The sequence below is a fragment of the Nycticebus coucang genome, chromosome 4 (genome assembly GCF_027406575.1).
Source record: "Nycticebus coucang isolate mNycCou1 chromosome 4, mNycCou1.pri, whole genome shotgun sequence".
Classification (NCBI taxonomy): Eukaryota; Metazoa; Chordata; class Mammalia; order Primates; family Lorisidae; genus Nycticebus; species Nycticebus coucang.
In genome coordinates, this window is record NC_069783.1 from 22,279,730 (window position 1) to 22,300,239 (window position 20,510).

Sequence of the window (20,510 nt, forward strand, 5' to 3'; positions counted from 1 at the left end):
GCCTAATCATATTTCATGGACAATGTAAAAGGAACCCCATGTGAAAATGTGAATCGCTGGGCGGCGCCTGTGGCTCAGTGAATAGGGTGCCGGTCCCATATACCAAGGGTGGTGGGTTCAAACCCGGCCCCGGCCAAACTGCAACAAAAAATAGCTGGGCGTTGTGGCGGCACCTATAGTCCCAGCTACTGGGAGGCTGAGGCAAGAGAATCGCTTAAGCCCAAGAGCTGGAGGCTGCTGTGAGTTGTGATGTCACAGCAGTCTACAGAGGGCGACAGAGTGAAACTCTGTCTTGAAAAAAGAAAAAAAAGAAAGAAAAGAAAATGTGAATCGCTGGTTTCTTTTTTCTCATATTTAATACTAGGAATGACTTTATCCTTAGAGGAAACTTTAGTATCTACATGTAGAGAGTATGCCCAGGTTTAGAATATCTTGTTTTTTTGCAGTTTTTGGCTGGGGCTGTGTTTAAACCCTCCACCTCCAGTATACGGGGCCGGTGCCCTACTCCTCTGAACCACAGGCGCCACCTTGTAATATCTTTTAAAATTTTTTTTTAATTAAATTATAGTTTTGTACAATAATGCATTTATGCGGTACAATGTGCTGGTTTTATATACAATTTGAAATACTTACAACAAACTGGTTAACATTGTCTTCACTGCACTTTCTTTTTTTTTTTGCACTTTTGGCTGGGGCTGGGTTTGAACCCACCACCTCTGGCATATGGGACCAGCACCCTACTCCTTTGAGCCACAGGCGCCGCCCTGCACTTTCTTAATTATTGTGTTAAGATGTTTATACTCTACACTTAATAGATTTGACATGTACCCTTGTAAAATGCACCATAGGTGTGGTCTGACCAATTACCCTCCCTCCACCCATCCTCTCTCCTCTTCCCCCTTATCTTGATAGAAAATAATCTTTAAAAAGTCACCTGGAGGGTGGCGCCTGTAGCACAGTGGGTAGAGCGCCAGCCCCATATATCGAGGGTGGCAGGTTCGAACCCAGCCCTGGACAAACTGCAACAACAACAGCAAAAGTCACCTGGGGCTGGGTATAGTAGCTTATACCTATAGTCCTAGCACTCTGGGAGGCTGAGGTCAGCAGATCCCTTGAGCTCAGGAGTTCAAGACTAGCCTGAGCAAGAGCGAGACACTGTCTCTAAAAATACACAGGTGTTGTGGTGGGCGCCTGTAGTCCCAGCTACTTGGGAGGCTGAGGCAAGAGGATCATTTGAGCCCAAAGGTTTGAGGTTGTTATGAGCAATAACACCATGGCACTAAACCCCAGGGCAACTGAGTGAGACTCTGTCTCAAAAGAGAAAAAAGTCACCTAGAATATATGTTTATAAACATAAATAGGCTCGGCGCCTATAGCTCAATCAAGCAGCTAAGGCGCCAGCCACATACACCAGAGCTGGTAGGTTCAAATCCAGCCCACGCCTGCCAAACAACAATGATAACTACAGTAAAAAAAATAGCTGGGTGTTGTGGTGCCCGTAGTCCCAGCTACTTGGGAGGCAGAGGCAAGAGAATCACTTAAGCCCAGGATTTGGAGGTTGCTGTGAGTGGTGACGCCACAGCAGTCTACCCAGGGCAACAGCTTGAGGCTCTGTCTCAAAACAAAAAAAAAAATTGATAATATGTAATTTGTAAAATTCAAATTCTAATGTATAAAATGTAAAATACTCCGTTCCAAGTAGTTTAAATCTGTTTTTTTAATTACTTTACACCCTTACCAAAGTTTATTATATATTTTTTTTTTATTGTTGGGGATTCATTGAGGGTACAATAAGCCGGGTTACACTGATTGCATTTGTTAGGTAAAGTCCCTCTTGTAATCATGTCTTGCCCACAGAGGGTGTGGCACACCCCACGGCCCCACCCACCTCCCTCAGTCTAAATCTGTTTTGACTAGATTCTCCTTGAAGTGGATGTGTTTCATAAAACACAGTCTAATCCGTCTTCTGACTGGTTTTATTTATCACTGCACTTTTTGGGAATAAGTGGGATGATATTTGGGAAGGTAAGCTGTGATACACAACACCAACGTAAAATGCTGGCAGTAGTTGAAAGTACACTGAAGAAACACCAAGGAGGTTCCGTTCATCTGTCCTGTCTGTTGCCCGGCTTGATGCTGATAACTTGATACTTGTTGGCATTTTTTATTCTCCAAAGTACAGTACATAACGTAGGTTCATTAGTTTCATATGACTGTGACACATAGGTAGAAGCTTCCTCAATTGATATAAATAAATTTTATGTGGTTCATTCGTGTATTACTAATCATGGTAGGAAATGCCTACTACAGTGGTAACTTTATGTCTCCATATTAGAATCAATTTTTACTTAATAATTCTATGCCAACTTTTCTTCCTTTTTTTTTGCAGTTTTTGGCCGGGGCTGGGCTTGAACCTTCCACCTCCAGCATATGGTGCCGGCACCCTACCCTGTTGAGCCACAGGCGCCACCCCCTCTGCCAATTTTTCAATTAGTAATTTAGTATATTTTTTCTTCATTTATAAACTATGATATTGGAGTTTATGTCATGATGACACTTCTGTCATTAGTTCTAGACCAATGCCTTGCACATGGTGATAGGAGGTATATAAATGTTTTTAGAATTTATTTTTTTGTTTTTGTTTTTGTTTTTGGCCAGGGCTAGGTTTGAACCCGCCACCTCCGGCATATGGGACCAGCACCCTACTCCTTGAGCCACAGGCGCCGCCCATGTTTTTAGAATTTTAAGTAGTGAAGTCAAAGTTAAATTTGATGGCTATATCAAAATCATAATTTTGGGGGGCGGTGCCTGTGACTCAAAGGAGTAGGGCTCTGTCCCCACATACTGGAGGTGACAGGTTCAAACCCAGCCCCAGCCAAAAACTGCAAAAAAAAGAAAAATCATAATTTTTGACATAAGTCTGAAAATGTTTCTTACTGATTACTGTAACAGAAGGATGAAAAAAAACAAAGGAGGGTGCTGTCATGGCGGGTGCACTGAAGAAGACTACTGGCCTTGTGGGATTGGCCGTATGTGACACTCCACATGAGAGGTTAAGGATATTATATACAAAGATTCTTGATGTTCTTGAGCAAATCCCTAAAACTGCAGCGTATAGAAAGTATACAGAACAGATTACAAATGAGAAGCTGGCTATGCTTAAAGCAGAACCAAGTGTTAAAAAATTAGAAGACCAACTTCAGGGTGGCCAAATAGAAGAGGTGATTCTTCAGGCTGAACATTGAACTAAGTCTGGCAAGAAAAATGATGCAGTGGGAACCATGGGAGCTGTTAGTGGAAGAGGCTCCTGCCAATCCGTGGAAATGGCCAATATAATCATCGTTGAATGACTTTGGTGGGTTAATGGGAAATTGATGTAATTAAATGTTTTATTTAAAAAATGTGTCTAAATTATGTGACATTATCAAAATGATGCAGAACCTATTTAAGAGACTCATTAAAATTGGTGATTATGGTAATAAGGTCTGGTGAATCATTTTTTGATTTGTAAAGGAGTCACAGACTATTTTAAAGATGATATTTCTTTGAACAAGAGGTTATGGGAAAACTGGAAAATTAATTAGAAAAATTTTTACAGGTCTTCAATGAAGAGGACATAATTGAAAAGTAAAATCTTTAGTAGTATCTTCAATTTGTCATTTCATTTTTTTAATATCCTGACAAAAAGAAAAGGCACTTAATTATTATTGTGTAAACAAATTTATAGGTAAGTGTTTAAAGTGGTAAGAGCAAATATTTTCAAACTTGATAAAATAGCTAAAGTAGCTAGTAAAATTTGAAATTGTGACTAATATTGCCTGTGAGCTTATGTATATAAAGTAAAACTTAAACATGTAATTATATACTGATTATCATGTCTATAATAAATGTCATTTTATTTTAGTCTTTTTTTTTTTTTTTTGGAGAGACAGAGTCTCACTTTACTGCCCTTGGTAGAGTGCCCGTGGTGTCACACGGCTCACAGCAATCTCCATCTCTTGGGCTTACGCGATTCTCTTGCCTCAGCCTCCCAAGTAGCTGGGATTATTTTAGTCTTTAAAAAAAAAAAAAGAAAAGCTGGGCATTGTGGCCGGCGCCTGTAGTCCCAGCTACTCGGGAGGCTGAGGCAAGAGAATCACTTAAGCCCAGGAGTTGGAGGTTGCTGTGAGCTGTGTGAGGCCACGGCACTCTACCGAGGGCCATAAAGTGAGACTCTGTCTCTACCAAAAAAAAAGGAAAGAAAAAAGACAAAGGAGCAGGAGGCGCCTGTGGCTCAGTGAGTAGGGCACCAGCCCCATATACTGAGGGTGGCAGATTCAAACCCAGCCCTGGCCAAACCGCAACAAAAAAATAGCCAGGCATTGTGGTGGGCGCCTATAGTCCCAGCTACTCGGGAGGCTGAGGTAAGAGAATCGCCTAAGCCCAAGAGCTAGCAGTTGCTGTGAGCTGTGACACCACAGCTGGTGTCGCTGAGGGCGACAAAGTGAGACTCTATATCTCTAAAAAAAAAGACAAAGGAGCAAAAAACTGATGTATTCTCAGTATCTCCTTAGTCCTCAAAACAACCTTGTGAGAGGGCTCCATGCTATAAGTTAGGCAGCTGGGACTCAGAGAAATTAAATAGCCTGTTCAAGGTCACCCATCTCACAGTGGAATTAGCCACTATTCTAGTTATGAGTAACTTGAATTCAAGGTATGTTTTATCTTTGTTCTCTTTGGCTGTCCTAAAACAAGTAAAAGCAAGTTATCAATAGCTAATAATTATTAAAATAATGGGAAAAAGTATTAGTAAATTGCTAGAGAACAACAATCCATTAATGACAAACTCAGTAGAATCCTTTAAGGATGGCTGCTGTTACAACCTAAGAATAGGGAGAAAGGGGAAAGGGAGGGGAGGGAGGGGGACGGAGGGGGATTAATGGGATTACACCTGCGGTGCATCTTACAAGGGTATATGTGAATCCTAGTAAATGTGGAATGTAAAGGTCTTAGCAAAATAACTAAGAAAATGCTACAAAAGCTATGTTAACTAATATGATGAAAATGTGTCAAACGATCTATGAACCAAGTGTATGGTGCCCCACGATCATACTAATGTACACAGATATGGTTTAATAAAAATAAAAAAAAATAAAAAAAAAAAAAGAAAGGATGGCTGCTGTGCTTTGCACTTGCTCTACAGAGTGGAAGAGACAAGAATAAGTTATGGTAGCTCAAGGATCATTGAGCTGGTAGAGAGAACTAAAAGAAACAATAAACAACATCAGACAATATAAACTAAATACCCAAAATCTAAATGCTTAGAAGAATATTAATACTTCGCATTTATGGTAAAATGGATCTTGAGCTTGGACTTGAAGGACAGTTGGGTGTTTTTTTGTTGTTTTGGTTTTGTTTTTGCTTTTTTGAGACAAAGTCTCACTGTGTCGCCTTTGATAGAGTACCTGGGCATCACAGCTTACAGCAACCTCAAACTCTTTGGCTTAAGCAATTCTCTTCCCTCGGCCTCCCAAATACCTGGGACTACAGGCACCTGCCGGCTATTTTCTGTTGCAGTTGTCATTGTTGTTTGCTAGATCAGGTCAGGTTCGAACCCGCCAGCCTCAGTGTATATGGCTGGCACCATAACCACTGTGCTACAGGTGCCAAGCCATTGTGATGTTTTGATACATGTATACATTGTAGAATTGTCAAATCGGGATAACTAATGTTATCTATCGCCTCAAATATTATTTATTAGTATAGCGAGAACATTCACCTATTTTTGTTGTTGTTGTTGTTGTTGTTTTGCATTCACCTATTTTGAAATAGGTTAGCTATTAACTGTACAAAATTATTTTGAATTAGTTGAAAAAAAGTTGGAGTAGGCCAAGCACCGTGGCTCACACCTGTATAATTCTAGCACTGGGAGGCTAAGACAGGTGGATTGCCTGGAGTTCAATAACAGCCTGAGCCAGAGCAAGACCTTATCTCTAAAAATAGCTGGGCATCATGGCGGGCGCCTGTAGTCCCAGCTACTTGCGAGGCTGAGGCAAGAGAATTGCTTAAGCCCAAGAGTTTGAGGTTGCTGTGAGCTATTACTCCACGACACTCTATCAAGGGTGACAAAGTAAGACTCTGAAGAAATAAAACCCTAAAGATATTTTATTACTTGGACATGTACATTTTCTGCATTAGTGATCGAAATCTTGGGACCTGCTCGATGATTTTATTTTTTTATTTTTTTTTGGCCGGGGCTGGGTTTGAACCCGCCACCTCCGGCACATGGGACTGGAGCCCTACTCCTTGAGCCACAGGCGCCGCCCTGCTTGATGATTTTAAAAGACTTCCTCTAGCCGGGCGTTGTGGCGGGCGCCTGTAGTCCCAGCTGCTTGGGAGGCTGAGGCAAGAGAATCGCCTAAGCCCAAGAGTTAGAGGTTGCTGTGAGCCGTGTGACGCCACGGCACTCTACCCGAGGGCGGTACAGTGAGACTCTGTCTCTACAAAAAAAAAAAAAAAAGACTTCCTCAGTGGGCTGCTGCAAAAAGTTGGAGAACTTGGCTTGGTGCTCGTAGCACAGTGGTTAGTTATGACGCTGGCCACATACACAGAGGCTGGAGTGTTCTAACCCAGCCCAGGCCTGATAAACAATGACAGTTGCAACCCAAAAATAGCCAGGCGTTGTGGTGGGTACCTATAGTCCCAGCTACTTGGAAGACTGAAACGAGAATCACTTAAGCCCAAGAGTTTGAAGTTGCTGTGAGTTGTGACACCACGGCAGCCCAGGACGATAGCTTGAAGCGCTGTCTCAAAAAAAAAAAAAGTTGGAGAACTTGCAGGTGAAAGACAAAATAGCCCTATGTTGTTTTGTTGAGTATGTATACCAACTTACAATCATTCATGCCTGATACATAGTAGATAATGAATAAATATATACTTTAAATATTTTTAACAACTTTATTTAGGTATGTTTGATATCTAGGAAGATGTACATATTTAAAGCATGCCATCTAACTTTTTTTTTTGAGACGGAGTCTTACTATGTTGCCCTTGGTATAGGGCTGTGGTATCACAGCTCACAGCAACCTCCAACTCTTGGGCTTAAGCAATTCTCTTTCCTCAGCCTCCCGAGTATCTGGAACCACAGACACCTGTCACAACACCCAGCTATTTTATGTTGCAGTTGTCGTTTTTTTTTTGTTGTTTTTTGTTTTTTATTTTTTTTTGAGGCAGAGCCTCAAGCTGTCGCCCTAGGTAGCCTCCCAAGCCTCAAGCTGGGACAACAGGCACCCGCCACAACACCCAGCTATTTTATGGTTGCAGCCGTCATTGTTTGGCGGGCCTAGGCTGGATTTGAACCCACCAGTTCAGGTGTATGTGGCTGGCGCTTTAGCCACTTGAGCTACAGGCCCAGTTGAGCCCAGTTGTCATTGTTTTGCTGGCCCAAGCCAGATTCAAACCTGCAAACCTCAGTGTATGTGGCTGGCGCTGTAACCACTGTGCTGCGGGCACTGAACCACCATTTAACATTTTAATTTTATCCTTTATTGTTTTTTTAGAGACAGGTATTGGTATGTTGCCCAGGCTGGACTTGAACACCTAGGCTCAAGAGATCCTCCTGCCTCAGCCTTCCAAAGTGCTAGTGTTATAGGTGTGAGCCACTGCACCCAGCCCTCATTTCATTTTATGAGTGAATAATCTAGTGGGTTTATTTTGTTGTTGTTGTTGTTGTTGTTGTTGTTGTTGTTGTTTTGTAGAGACAGAGGCTCACTTTACCGTCCTTGGTAGAGTGCCATGATGTCACAGGACTCACAACAACCTCTAGCTCTTTGGGCTTCCGTGATTCTCCTGCCTCAGCCTCCCAAGCAGCTGGGACTACAGGCGCCCGCCGCAACATCCGGCTATTTTTTGGTTGCAGTGCAGCCAGGGCTGGGTTTGAACCCGCCACCCTCGGTATATGGGGCCGGCGCCCTACTCACTGAGCCACAGGCACCACCACCCTTTGTTGTTTTTTGAGACACAGTCTCAAGCAAGCTGTTGTCCTGGATACAGTGCCGTGGTGTCATCATAGCTCATAGCAACCACCAGTTCTTGGGCTCAAGCGATCCTCCTGCTGCACTGTTTTTTTGTTTTGTTTTTTTCTATTTTTAGTAGAGACGTCTCTTTTTTTCTTTTTTAAGAGATGGCTATTTTTAGAGACAAGGTCTTGCTCTGACTGAGGCTGGTCTCAAACCTCAAGCAATCCACCCCTCTCAGCCTCCCAAGTGCTCAAGTGCTAGGATTACAGGCGTGAGCCACTGTGCCCAATCTTTTATTTTTTTTTGTAGCGACAGTTTCACTTTATCACCCTCGGTAGAGTGTTGTGGCGTCACAGCTCACAGCAACCTCCAACTCCTGGGCTTAGGCAATTCTCTTGCCTCAGCCTCTCGAGTAGCTGGGACTACAGGCACCCGCCACAACACCCAGCTATTTTTTTGTTGCAGTTTGGCTGGGACTGGGTTGGAACCTGCCACCTTCGGTATATGAGGCCAGTGCCCTACCGACTAAGCCACAGGTGTCACCCATTTTTTTTTTTTTGTGGTTTTTGGCCGGGGCTAGGTTTGAACCTGCCACCTCCTGCATATGGGACTGGCGCCCTACTCCTTGAGCCACAGGCGCCGCCCCTTTTTTTTTTTTTTTTTAGAGACAGAGACAGCAGCTCGGTAGAGTGCTGTGGTGTCAGAGCTCACAGCAACCTCCGGCTCCTAGGCTTAGGCGACTCTCTTGCCTCAGCCTCCAAGTAGCTGGGACCACAGGTGCCTACCACAACATCCAGCTATTTTTTTGTTGCAGTTTGGCCAGGGCCAGGTTTGATCCTGCCACACTCGGCATATGGGGCCCGCGCCCTACTAACTGAGCCACAGGTACCACCTGCCTTTTTTTTTTTTTTGAGACAGAGCCTCACTATGTGGCCCTGGGTGAAGCGCTATGACATCACAGCTCACAGCAACCTCAAACTCTTGGGTTTAAGCGATTTCTCTTGCCTCAGCCTCCAAAGTACCTGGGACTACAGGCACCTGCCACAACTCCTAGCTTTCTTTTTTTTTTTTTTGCAGTTTTTGGCCAGGGCTAGGTTTGAACCCACCACCTCTGGCATATGGGGCTGGTGCCCTACTCCTTTGAGTCACAGGCGCTGCCCTAACTCCAAGATTTTTTTTTTTTTGCAGCTGTTTAGCTGTCCCAGGCTGGTATTGAACTCACCACCCCCCTTGGTGTATGTGGCTGACGCTGTAAGCACTGTGCTATGGGTACCGAGCTAGTTTTTTTATTTTTAGTAGAGATGGGGTTTCACTTTTGCTCAGGCTGGTGTCAAACTCAAGAGCTCAAACAATCCACCCACCTTGGTTTCCCAGGGTGCTAGGATTACAGGTGTGAGCCACTGTGTCTAGTCTACGTATTTTTGTTGTATGTTCCCAAATATCTTCAATTAATGATTGTTTAAATCTGCCTATGTTGACTCAATGCCCATAGCTCATTGAGTAGGGCACCAGCCACGTACACTGAAGCTGATGGGTTCAAGCCCGGCCCGCGACTGTTAAACAACAATGACAACTGCAACAAAAAAATATCCAGGCATTGTGGTGGGTACCTGTAGTCCCAGCTACTTGGGAGGCTAAGGCAAGAGAATCTCTTAAGCCCAAGAATTTGAGGTTGCTGTGAACTGTGATGCCACTGCACTCTACTAAGGGTGACATAGTGAGACTGTATGTCAGAAAATAATAATAAATCTGCCTATGTGTAGAGAGCAAACTTTTTTAAACAGTGATTTATTTGGTTTGATTTTTGTGGTATTTTTGTTGTCAAGGCAAAATAGTATTATAGAAAGTTGGAGAGGGGCGGCGCCTGTGGCTCAGTGAGTAGGGCACCGGCCCCATATGCCGAGGGTGGCGGGTTCAAACCCAGCCCCGGCCAAACTGCAACAAAAAAATAGCCGGGCGTTGTGGCGGGCGCCCGTAGTCCCAGCTGCTCGGGAGGCTGAGGCAAGAGAATCGCGTAAGCCCAAGAGTTAGAGGTGAGGAAGAAAGTAATCCATAATTTTATTGCCCCACCTTTAGATCTTTTTCGTTTTTTATTCTCCCTCCCCATTTTCCTTTTTTTCTCCCCATTTTTCATATGTATTCACTGGTATTCCTAGTATATGAATAGTTTTTCCTATAGTTTTCACCTTATTCATTTATTATTTATTTATTTATGTTTTGAGGCAGAGTCTCACTTTGTCACCCTTGGTAGGGTGCTGTAGCCTCACAGCTCACAGCAACCTCCAGCTCTTGGGCTTAGGTGATTCTCTTGCCTCAGCCTCCAGACTACAGGTGCCCTCCACAACACCTGGCTATTTTTTGTTGCAATTTGGCCAAATCCGGGTTCAAACCTGCCACCCTTGGTATATAGGACCGATGCCCTACCCACTGAGCCACAGGCGCCGCCCGGTCATTGTTGTTTAGCAGGCCCCGGCCAGGTTCGATCCCACCAGCTTTGGTGTATGTGGCTGGCGCCCTAGCCTCTGAGCTACAGGCACTGAGCCTGAATGAACTATTTCATTCAATTTTGTTTCCTGTTAAATCGTAGGGTATGTTATAATTTTTTCCATCATAAATTTAAAGAAATCTTTCTTTTGTTAGAAGGCTATTGGACTAGAACTTACTTTTGTTGCTTTATTTTGTAGATGAAAATGACAGCTTTGACTTTGGTCACTTTTTTCTAAGACCTTTTTTTAGTGTTACATAATAACATATGTTAAAGAATATTGATACACTGGAATTAATTTGTTTAATAGTACATTAAAAACTTTAGCTTTTGTTTCCTTTTACTTTTCCAGTAAGGCAAAGGAGAATGAAAGAAGTAGATAATCTTGAAAGTATAAAAGAAGAATGGTAAGTTCTTTGTGAATGTCTTTGTTAGTATCTTTCTCTGTTTCTTTCTTTCTTTTTTTTTTTTAATTCATTCTTTTTTTATTTATTTGAGACAGAGTCTCTAGCTGACCCCCTAGGTAGAGTGCTGTGACATCACAGCTCATAGTAACCTCAAACTCTGGGGCTTAAGCTATTCTCTTGCCTCAGCCACCCAAGTAACTGGGACTACAGGCGCCCACCACAACTCTCGACTATTTTTTGTTGTTGCAGTTGTTGTTGTTTTAGCTGGCTGGGCTGGGTTCGAACCCACCATGAACCTGCCAGCCTCAGTGTATGTGGCCAGTGACCTACCCACTGAGCTATGGGTGCTGCCCTCTTTCTCTGTTTTTATTGCATTTCACTGGTGGAGATAGAAAGTAAGTTTTAAATATGTAGAGGCTTGGTTCCCATGGCTCAGTGGTTAGGACACCAGCCACATACACCGGGGCTGGCAGGTTTGAACCTGGCCAGTTCTGCTAAACGGCAATGACAAGTGCACCAAAAAAGTAGCTGGGCTTTGTGGCAGGCGCCTGTAGTCCCAGCTATTTGGGAGGCTGAGGCAAGAGAAGGCTTCCCAAGCAGATGGGATTACAGGCACCAGCTGCTACACCCAGCTAGTTTTTCTATTACAGTACGGATGGGGTATCGCTCTTGCTTAGTCTGGTCTCAAACTTCTGAGCTCAGGCAATCCACCTATCTCAGTCTCCCAAAGTACTAGGATTACAGGATTACAGTTTCGAGAGTGTTTTGTGTTACCAAAAATCACATAGTAACTCCTTTTAAAGCCCTTTACAAATAGCATTTTTCCCTAGACCAATGATTCTCAACTTGGAGAGATTATTGCCCCCCTACACACACACACACACACACACACACACACATTTGGCAATGCATAGAGCAGTGGCTCTCAACCTTCCTAATGCCATGACCCTTTAATACAGTTCCTCTTGTTGTGGTGACCCCCAACCCTAAAATTATTTTTGTTGCTACTTCATAACTGTAATTTTGTTATGAATTGTAATGTAAATATCTGATATGCCGGATGTATTTAGGTGACCCCTGTGAAAGGGTTGTTGGACCCCCAAAGGGGTCGCAATCCACAGGTTGAGAACCACTGGTATAGAGGGATTCTGTTGTTAACAACACTGGGGAGTGGGGATGGAGAAGGTATAATGTGCATGCTGTTGGCATCTACTGAGTAAAGGCTGTCCTGTGCAAATATACTGCATAGGATAGCTCACACAACAAAGCCTTGCCCCTCTACAAATGTCAGTTGGGACTGAGGTTAACTGCTCTAGAGTAAAAAGGACAATGACTTCCCCAAGATTACATATCTATGATATTAACTTCAAAGAGTCCTGAACTGGGCTAGGCGCAGTGGCTCACGCCTGTAATTGTAGCACTCTGGGAAGCTGAGGCGGAAGGATTGCCTGAGCTCACAGGTTTGAGACCAGCCTGAGTAAGAGGGAGATCTCATCTCTAAAGATAGCTGGGCGTTGTGGTGGGTGCCTATAGTCCTAGCTACAAGGGAGACTGAGGCAAGAGGATTGCTTGAACCCAAGAGTTTGATGTTGCTGTGAGCTATGATGACATGGCAGTCTACAGGGGGCTACAAAGTGAGACTCTGGCTCAAAACAAAGAGTCCCGAACTACAGACAGAGGTAGCAGTTCAGTTCAGCTTGCCTTAACTAGAACAGCTTAACATACATTTTTATAGAACTGATAATCACTATTGCTTTCTTTGTTTGTTTGTTTAGGGATTGTGAAACAGGATCTGACAGTCAACCTCTTAGTGATAATCAACAAACAAATTGTGAATATTTTGTTGATAGCCTTTTTGAGGAAGCTCAGAAAGTTGGTAGCAAATGCTTGTCCCCGACAGGACAGAAGAAACAGGTAAATATCTGTCTATTACTTTTTTCTCTTCCTGAATTTCTCAAAATATAGAACTTTTTGAGGGTCCCTAAGGTCAAAACTATTTTCATGGGCGGCGCCTGTGGCTCAAGGAGTAGGGCGCCGGTCCCATATGCCGGAGGTGGCAGGTTCAAACCTAGCCCCGGCCGAAAAAAAAAAAAACTATTTTCATAATACTAAAATATTGTTTATTTTTTCCACTGTGTTCACTGCACCAATATTGCAAAAGCATTGGTGGATAAAACTAATGACACCTTAGCCGACGTCAAGGCAGTGGTAATAAAACTGTACAAGAGGGGCGGCACCTGTGGCTCAGTCGGTAGGGCACCGGCTACATATACCGAGGGTGGCAGGTTCAAACCCGGTCCCGGCTGAACTGCAGCCAAAAAATAGCCGGGCATTGTGGCGGGCGCCTGTAGTCCCAGCTACTCAGGAGGCTGAGGCAAGAGAATTGCTTAAGCCCAGGAGTTGGAGGTTGCTGTGAGCTGTGTGAGGCCACGGCACTCTACCGAGGGCCATAAAGTGAGACTCTGTCTCTACAAAAAAAACACTGTACAAGAGATTACATCTGGAGCATCTCAAATCCTAAAATTTGAAATGCTCCAAAATTTGAAATGACTTTTTGAGTACTGATGTGATAGTACTCAAAGGAAACATTCATTGGAGCGTTTCTCGTTTTTGAGACCCCCAACTCCTATAAAATAAAATAAAATAAAATAAAAAATGAAAAACCCAGCCAGGTGCCGCAGTGAGTGCCTATAATTCCAGCAGCTTCCAGAGGCTGAGGTTGCAGTGAGCTATGACGCCACTGCACTCTGCTCGGGAGTGTAGGGTGGGACTCTGTCTCAACAACAACAACAAAATTTTAAAACGAATATTCTTGGCTGGGTGTGGTGGTTCATGCCTGTAATCCTAGCACTTTGGGAGGCTGAGGCAAGTGGATTACCTGAGTTCAGGAGTTCCAGACCAGTCTGAGCAGGAACAACACTAAAATCTCTACTAAAAATAGAAAAAATATGGCACCGCCTATGGCTCAGTGAGCAGGGTGCCAACCCCATATACCGATGGTGGTGGGTTCAAACCCAGCCCCAGCCAAACTGCAACAAAAAAAAAAAATAGCCGGGCGTTGTGGCGGGCACCTGTAGTCCCAGCTACTGGGGAGGCTGAGGCAAGAGAATCGCCTAAGCCCAGGAGTTGGAGGTTGCTGTGAGCTGTGATGTCATAGCACTCTACCAAGGGTGATAAAGTGAGACTCTGTCTCTAAAATAAATAGATAATAAAAATAGAAAAAATATGGTGGCACCTGTGGCTCAAAGGAGTAGGGCCCCGGCCCCATATGCCAGAGGTGGTAGATTCAAACCCAGCCCCTGCCAAAAACTGCAAAAAATAAAAGAAAGAAAGAAAAATAGTGGGGTGTGGTAGTGCATGACTATAGTCCCAGCTACTCGGGAGGCTGAGGCAGAGGCTCCCCTGAGCCCAAGAGTTTGAGATTGCTCTGAGTTATGATGCCACAGCACTCTACCCAGGGTGACAGAGTAAGACTGTCAGGGGGAAAAAAAATGCTCTCGATAAAGCAGTAAAAATTTATAAATTTTATTAAATCACAAACTGAATATACATCTTATTAATATGCTGTATGACCAAATGTGAACTATCCTAAAGCTTTTTCACAATACACAGAAGTGCCTTAGGGAAAATTACAGGTGTTTGGATGCAAACTGAACTGTTTGCTTTTTTATGATGGTTTTTGCATGAAAGAATGATTTACACACAGACAATGGCTATTTCAACTTGGATATTTACCATTTTCTAAAAATGAATGAAATGAGTCTGGTGCAGCAAGAAAAACACTGTATTTGTTGCAAATGATAAAATTTTTATTTAAGCAACATTTTTACTAAATATAAGAATTTTAGAAAACTGCCACCCTGCACTTGTCAGCTTTTCAAAACTTAGAGAAAATTCTCCAATTTTTTTTTTTTTTTTTTTTTTTTTTTTTTGCAGTTTTTGGCCGGAGCCGGGTCTGAACCCTCCACCTCCGGCATATGGGGCCGGAGCCCTACCCCTTTGAGCCACAGGCACTACTTTTTTTTTTTTAGGAGACAGAGTCTCACTTTATTGCCCTCGGTAGAGTGCTGTGGCATCACAGCTCACAGCAACCTCAAACTCTGAGCTTAAGTGATTCTCTTGCCTCCGCCTCCCGAGTAGCTAGGACTATAGGTGCCCGCCACAACGCCTGGCTATTTTTTGTTGCAGTTTAGCCAGGGCGGGGTTCAAACCCACCACTCTCGGTATATGGGGCTGGTTCCCTACTCACTGAGTCACAGGCTTTGTCTTCAAAGCCACTTCTTTTTTTTTTTTTTTTATTGGATCATAGCTGTGTACATTGATATGATCATGGGGCATCATTCACTAGCTTCACAGACCGTTTACCAAGTTTCACATATACCCTTGTAAGATGCACCGCTGGTGTAATCCCACCAATCCCCTTCCCTCTACCCACCTCCCCACTCCCTCCCCTCCCTTTCCCCCTTATCAAAGCCACTTCTAATGAAATCCTTCCCTAACTGTTGAGAAGTCTATTCCAGATAGAAGGCTTTACCTCAGGTAACTTCTGGGACAGATAGGACACAGAACATTTTTCCAAATGAGTGCTCTTAAAATTATTATTATTGTGGGCGGCGCCTGTGGCTCAAGGAGTAGGGCGCCGGTCCTGTATGCCGGAGGTGGTGGGTTCAAACCCAGCCCAGGCCAAAAAAAAAAAAAAGAAAAAAAGAAAAAAAAAATTATTATTATTGTTATTGTTGTTGTTATTGTTATTATCAAGATAAAGTCTTACTGTGTTGTCCAGGCTAGAGTGCCATAGCATCAGCCTAGTCCACCGCAACCTCAAACTTCTGAGATTAAGCATTCCTCCTTCCTCAGCCTCCTGAGTAGCTGGGACTATACAGACTTGCCACAATGCCTGGACAATTTTTCTATTTTGAGCAGAGATGAAGTTTTGCTCTCATTTAGGCAGGTCTTGAACTTCTGAGCTCAAGGCATGCTCCTGCCTCAGCCTCCCAGAATGCTAGGATTATGGCACAGGTATGACCACCTGTGCCTGGCCTCTCATAAAATTATTAATAATTTATTTTAAGATATTACCCATAATGAATCATACTATATGTGCATTTAAATTTTTTTTTTTTTTTTTTTTGCAGTTTTTGGCTGCAGTCGGGTTTGAACCCGCCATCTCCAGTATATGGGGCCGGTGCCCTACTCCTTTGAACCACAGGCACCCACCCCATTTTTAAAATTTTTTACATTTGAAGTTGCCTTTTTTTTGTTTTCTTTTGAGAGAGAGAGTCTCACTCTGTCATCCTTGGCAGAGTGCCATGCTGTCATAGCGCACAGCAACCTCAAACTCTTGGGCTCAAGCTATGCTCTTGCCTCAGCCTCCTGAGTAGCTGGGACTACAAGCGCCCACCACAGTACCTGGCTATTTTTAGAGACGGGTCTCTGCTCTTGCTCAGGCTGGTTTCTTTTTTTTTTTTTTTTTTTTTTTGTAGAGACAGAGTCTCACTTTATCACCCTTGGTAGAATGCCGTGGCGTCACACAGCTCACAGCAACCTCCAACTCCTAGGCTTAGGCGATTCTCTTGCCTCAGCCTCCCAAGTAGCTGGGATTACAGGCGCCCGCCACAACGCCCGGCTAACTCAGGCTGGTTTCTAACCTGTGAGCTCTAGCAGTCCACCTGCCTTAGGCTCCCACAGTGCTAGAATTATAGGTGTAAGCCACTAAGTGCCCAGCTTGAAGTTTTTTCTTTTCTTTTATTTATTTATTTTTTTTTTGAGACAGAGTCTCACTTGGTCACCCTTGGTAGAGTGCCATGGCATTTTCGCTCACAGCAACCTCAAACTCTTGGATTCAGGTGATCCTCTTGTCTTATCCTCCCAAGTAGCTAAGACTACAAGCGCCCACCACAATGCCTGGCTCAGGCTGGACTCAAACCTGTGAACTTCAGGGAATCCACCCACCTTGGCCTCCCAAGTGCTGGGATTACAGGCATGAGCCACCACACCTGGCCTTGAAGTTTTTTCTTAAGAAGGATACATAAAATATATAGTGGTAGAAAAAATTTTCTTTCTTTCTTTTTTTTTTTTTGTAGAGACAGAGTCTCACTTTATGGCCCTCGGTAGAGTGCCGTGGCCTCACACGGCTCACAGCAACCTCCAACTCCTGGGCTTAAGCGATTCTCTTGCCTCAGCCTCCCGAGTAGCTGGGACTACAGGCGCCCGCCACAACGCCCGGCTATTTTTTTGTTGCAGTTTGGCCGGGGCAGGGTTTGAACCCGCCACCCTCGGTATATGGGGCCGGTGCCTTACCGACTGAGCCACAGGCGCCGCCCCTTTCTTTCTTTTTTGAGAGTGCCTTGGCCTCATACATATCTCACAACAACCTGAAACTCTTGGGCTTACGTGATTCTCTTGCCTCTCAGCCTTCCAAGTAGCTGGGACCACAGTGCCTGGCTGTTTTTTTTCTTCTTGTAGTTGTTGTTTGGCAGGCCCGGGCTGGGTTCAGACCCACCAGCCCCCGTGTATGTGGTTGGCACCCTCACCACTGAGCTATAGGCGCCGAGCCAGATAGAAGAAATTATCAAAGGACTTCTTTTTCTTTTTTTTTTTTTTGAGACAGAGCCTCAAGCTGTTGCCCTGTATAGAGTGCTGTGACATCGTAGTTCACAGCAACCTCAAACACCTAGGTTCAAGCGAGTCTCCTGTCTCCGCCTCCCAAGTAGCTGGGACTACAGGTGCCCACCACAATGCCCGGCTATTTTTTGGTTGCAGCTGTCATTGTTATTTGGCGGCCCGGGCTAGATTCGAACCCGCCAGTTCAGGTGTATGTGGTTGACACCTTAGCCGCTTGAGCCCCAGGTGCCGAGCCCACTATGTTTTATTAACATGATGCATTTTATTTTTTACTGTTCTGCAGGTAGATCTAAGTATAAAATTATGGAAAAATGGATTCACGGTCAATGATGATTTCAGAAGTTATTCTGATGGTGCAAGTCAGCAGTTTCTGAATGCTATCAAAAAGGGGTAAGCAATTTTTTTTTGTGGTTTTTTTTTGGCTGGGGCTGGGTTTGAACCTGCCACCTCCAGCATATGGGACCAGCGCCCTACTCCTTGAGCCACAGGCGCCGCCGGGGTAAGCAATTTTTTTTTTTTTTTTTGTAGAGACAGAGTCTCACTTTATGGCCCTCGGTAGAGTGCCGTGGCCTCACACAGCTCACAGCAACCTCCAACTCCTGGGCTTAAGCGATTCTCTTGCCTCAGCCTCCCGAGCAGCTGGGACTACAGGCGCCCGCCACAACGCCCGGCTATTTTTTTGATTGCAGTTTGGCTGGGGCCGGGTTTGAACCCGCCACCCTCGGTATATGGGGCCGGCGCCTTACCAACTGAGCCACAGGCGCTGCCCAGGGTAAGCAATTTTTGTAATAGAAGAATATTTTAGGCATGTTTTATATGAAAGAATTTATTTTGGAGAAATTAGCTTGAATGGTCAAGGGCGCCTGTAGTCCCAGCTAATTCGGACACTGAGGCAAGCAGGTTGCTTAAACTGAAGAGTCTGAGGTTGCTGTGAGCTAGGCTGTGAGCATGGCATATTAGCCTGGGCAACAGAAAGAGATTCTGTGTTTAACAAAAAAAGGAGAACTTGAAAATCACTTATAATTTAACTATCCAGAAGTACTGTCATTAGTATTTTAGTTTAATTTAATTTTAGTTTTCTTTTTTTTTTTTTTTTTTTTGAGAAACAGTCTTACTTTATCACCTTCAGGAGAGTGCAATGGCATCACAGCTCACAGCAACCTCCAACCCCTGGGCTTAGGCAGTTCTCTTGCCTCAGCCTCCTGAGTAGCTGGGACTATAGGTGCTCTCCACAACTCCTGGCTGCTTTTCTTTTTTCTTGTTGCAGTTTGGCTGGGGCTGAATTCAAACCCACCACCCTTGGTATATGGGGTGGGCCGGTGCCCTACCCACTGAGCCACCCCACCTTTTTTTTTTGAGACAGTCTTACTCTGTCACCCTAGGTAGAGTGCTGTGGCATAATCTTAGATCACAGGAACCTCAAACTCTTGAGCTTAAGTGATCCACTTGCCTCACCCTCCTGAGTAGCTGAGGCTACAGGTACCCACGACAATGCCTGGCTACTTTTCCTATTTATTTCCTTTTCCTATTTATTTATTTATTGCCCTTGGTAGAGTGCTGTGGCACCATAGCGTGGCACCATAGCTCACAGCAACAATGTATGGTCATATATTTTCAGTTTTCTCAAGTATGAATCTAGGAGCAGAATTGTTTTTTTGTTGTTGTTTTTGTTTTTGCAGTTTTTGGCCGGGGCTGGGTTTGAACCTGCCACCTCCGGCATATGGGCCAGCGCCCTACTCCTTTGAGCCACAGGCGCTGCCCCAAGGAACAGAATTGTTAACTCTGTTTAACTTTATGAAGTATTGCCAAAATACATACCAAATTGGCTGCACCATTTAACAATTCCCCTAGCAGGGCTCTATTCATCCTCTTGCCTTAGCCTCCCAAGCAGCTGGAACTAGAGGCGCCCACAACAATACCCGGCTATTTTTAGAGACAGGGTCTTGCTCTTGCTCAGTCTGGTCTTGAACTCATAAGCTCAGGCGATCTTCCTGCCTTGGCCTCGCAGACTGGGAAGATTAAAAGGCATGAGTCATCTCGCCTGGCCATAGTTTTTCTATTTTAATTAGACATGGGGTCTCACTTTTGCTCAGGTTGGTCTTGAAATCATAAATTTAAATAGTCCACCTACCTTGGCCTCCCAAAGTGCTAGGATTACAGGTGTGAGCCCCTGGACCTGGGCTTTTTAAAATTTTTTTATTTTTATTTTTTGAGACAGAGTCTCACCTTGTTACCCTCAGGAGAGTGCCATGGTGTCATAGCTCACATCAACCTCAAACTCTTGAGCTTAAAGCTATTCTCTTACCTTAGCCTCCCAAGTAGCTGGGACTACAGGCGCCGGCCACAATGCCCAGCTATTTTTGTTGTTGTTGTTGTTGTTGTTGTTGCAGTTGTCATTGTTGTTTAGCAGGCCCAGGCCAGATTCGTACCCACCAGCCTTAGTGCATATGGCTGGTCCTGTAACCACTGTGCTATAGGCACCGAGCCCAGTGTTGAGAATGTTATATTTTATTTCAATGTATTATATTTTGATATGTTATCCAGTTCTTTCTGCATACAGAATGTTTTCAGGGGGAAAGAAGTCATTGGGAGCTTTATTATTTTTTTCTTTACCTTTCAAGGGAATTACCTTCAGAATTACAGGGAATTTTTGATAAAGAGGAGGTGGATGCTAAAGTTGAAGATAAAAAAAATGAAGTATGTGTGTCTACGAAACCTGTGTTTCAGCCCTTTTCAGGACAGGGTCATAGACTAGGAAGGTAAGTATGCTTATTTTCTGTATTTTCCATAAGCAGAGGCTTAACTAGTCATTATTTTCAGTCATTATTCTACCCATGTAGACAACACGTATAGCGCGTATTACTTTTCCCATTGGAAATGAGGGGTTTTTTTGTGTGTTTTTTGTTTTGTTTTTGCAGATGAGGTATCACTCTGTCACGCTGGGTAGAGTGCCTTGCTGTTCTAGCTCACAGTAACCTCAAACTCTTAGATTTAAGA

At 44.0% G+C, this 20,510-nt stretch overlaps 1 protein-coding gene and 1 pseudogene across 3 annotated transcripts in view; both read left to right on the forward strand.

Moving 5' to 3' along the window:
- The window catches only part of UBXN2A (UBX domain protein 2A), a 38,036-nt gene that overhangs the window by 7,940 nt on the left and 9,586 nt on the right, over window positions 1-20,510 (forward strand). For all 3 annotated transcript variants that reach the window (XM_053589170.1, XM_053589172.1, XM_053589171.1), the window contains exons 2-5: window positions 10,835-10,889; window positions 12,665-12,803; window positions 17,797-17,903; window positions 20,135-20,272. In XM_053589170.1, coding sequence (XP_053445145.1) covers window positions 10,849-10,889; window positions 12,665-12,803; window positions 17,797-17,903; window positions 20,135-20,272 — 425 coding nt within the window. In that variant the 5' untranslated portion in view covers window positions 10,835-10,848. The remainder of the gene's footprint in view (window positions 1-10,834; window positions 10,890-12,664; window positions 12,804-17,796; window positions 17,904-20,134; window positions 20,273-20,510) is intronic.
- LOC128584192 (NADH dehydrogenase [ubiquinone] 1 alpha subcomplex subunit 5-like) lies at window positions 2,460-3,458 on the forward strand (annotated as a pseudogene).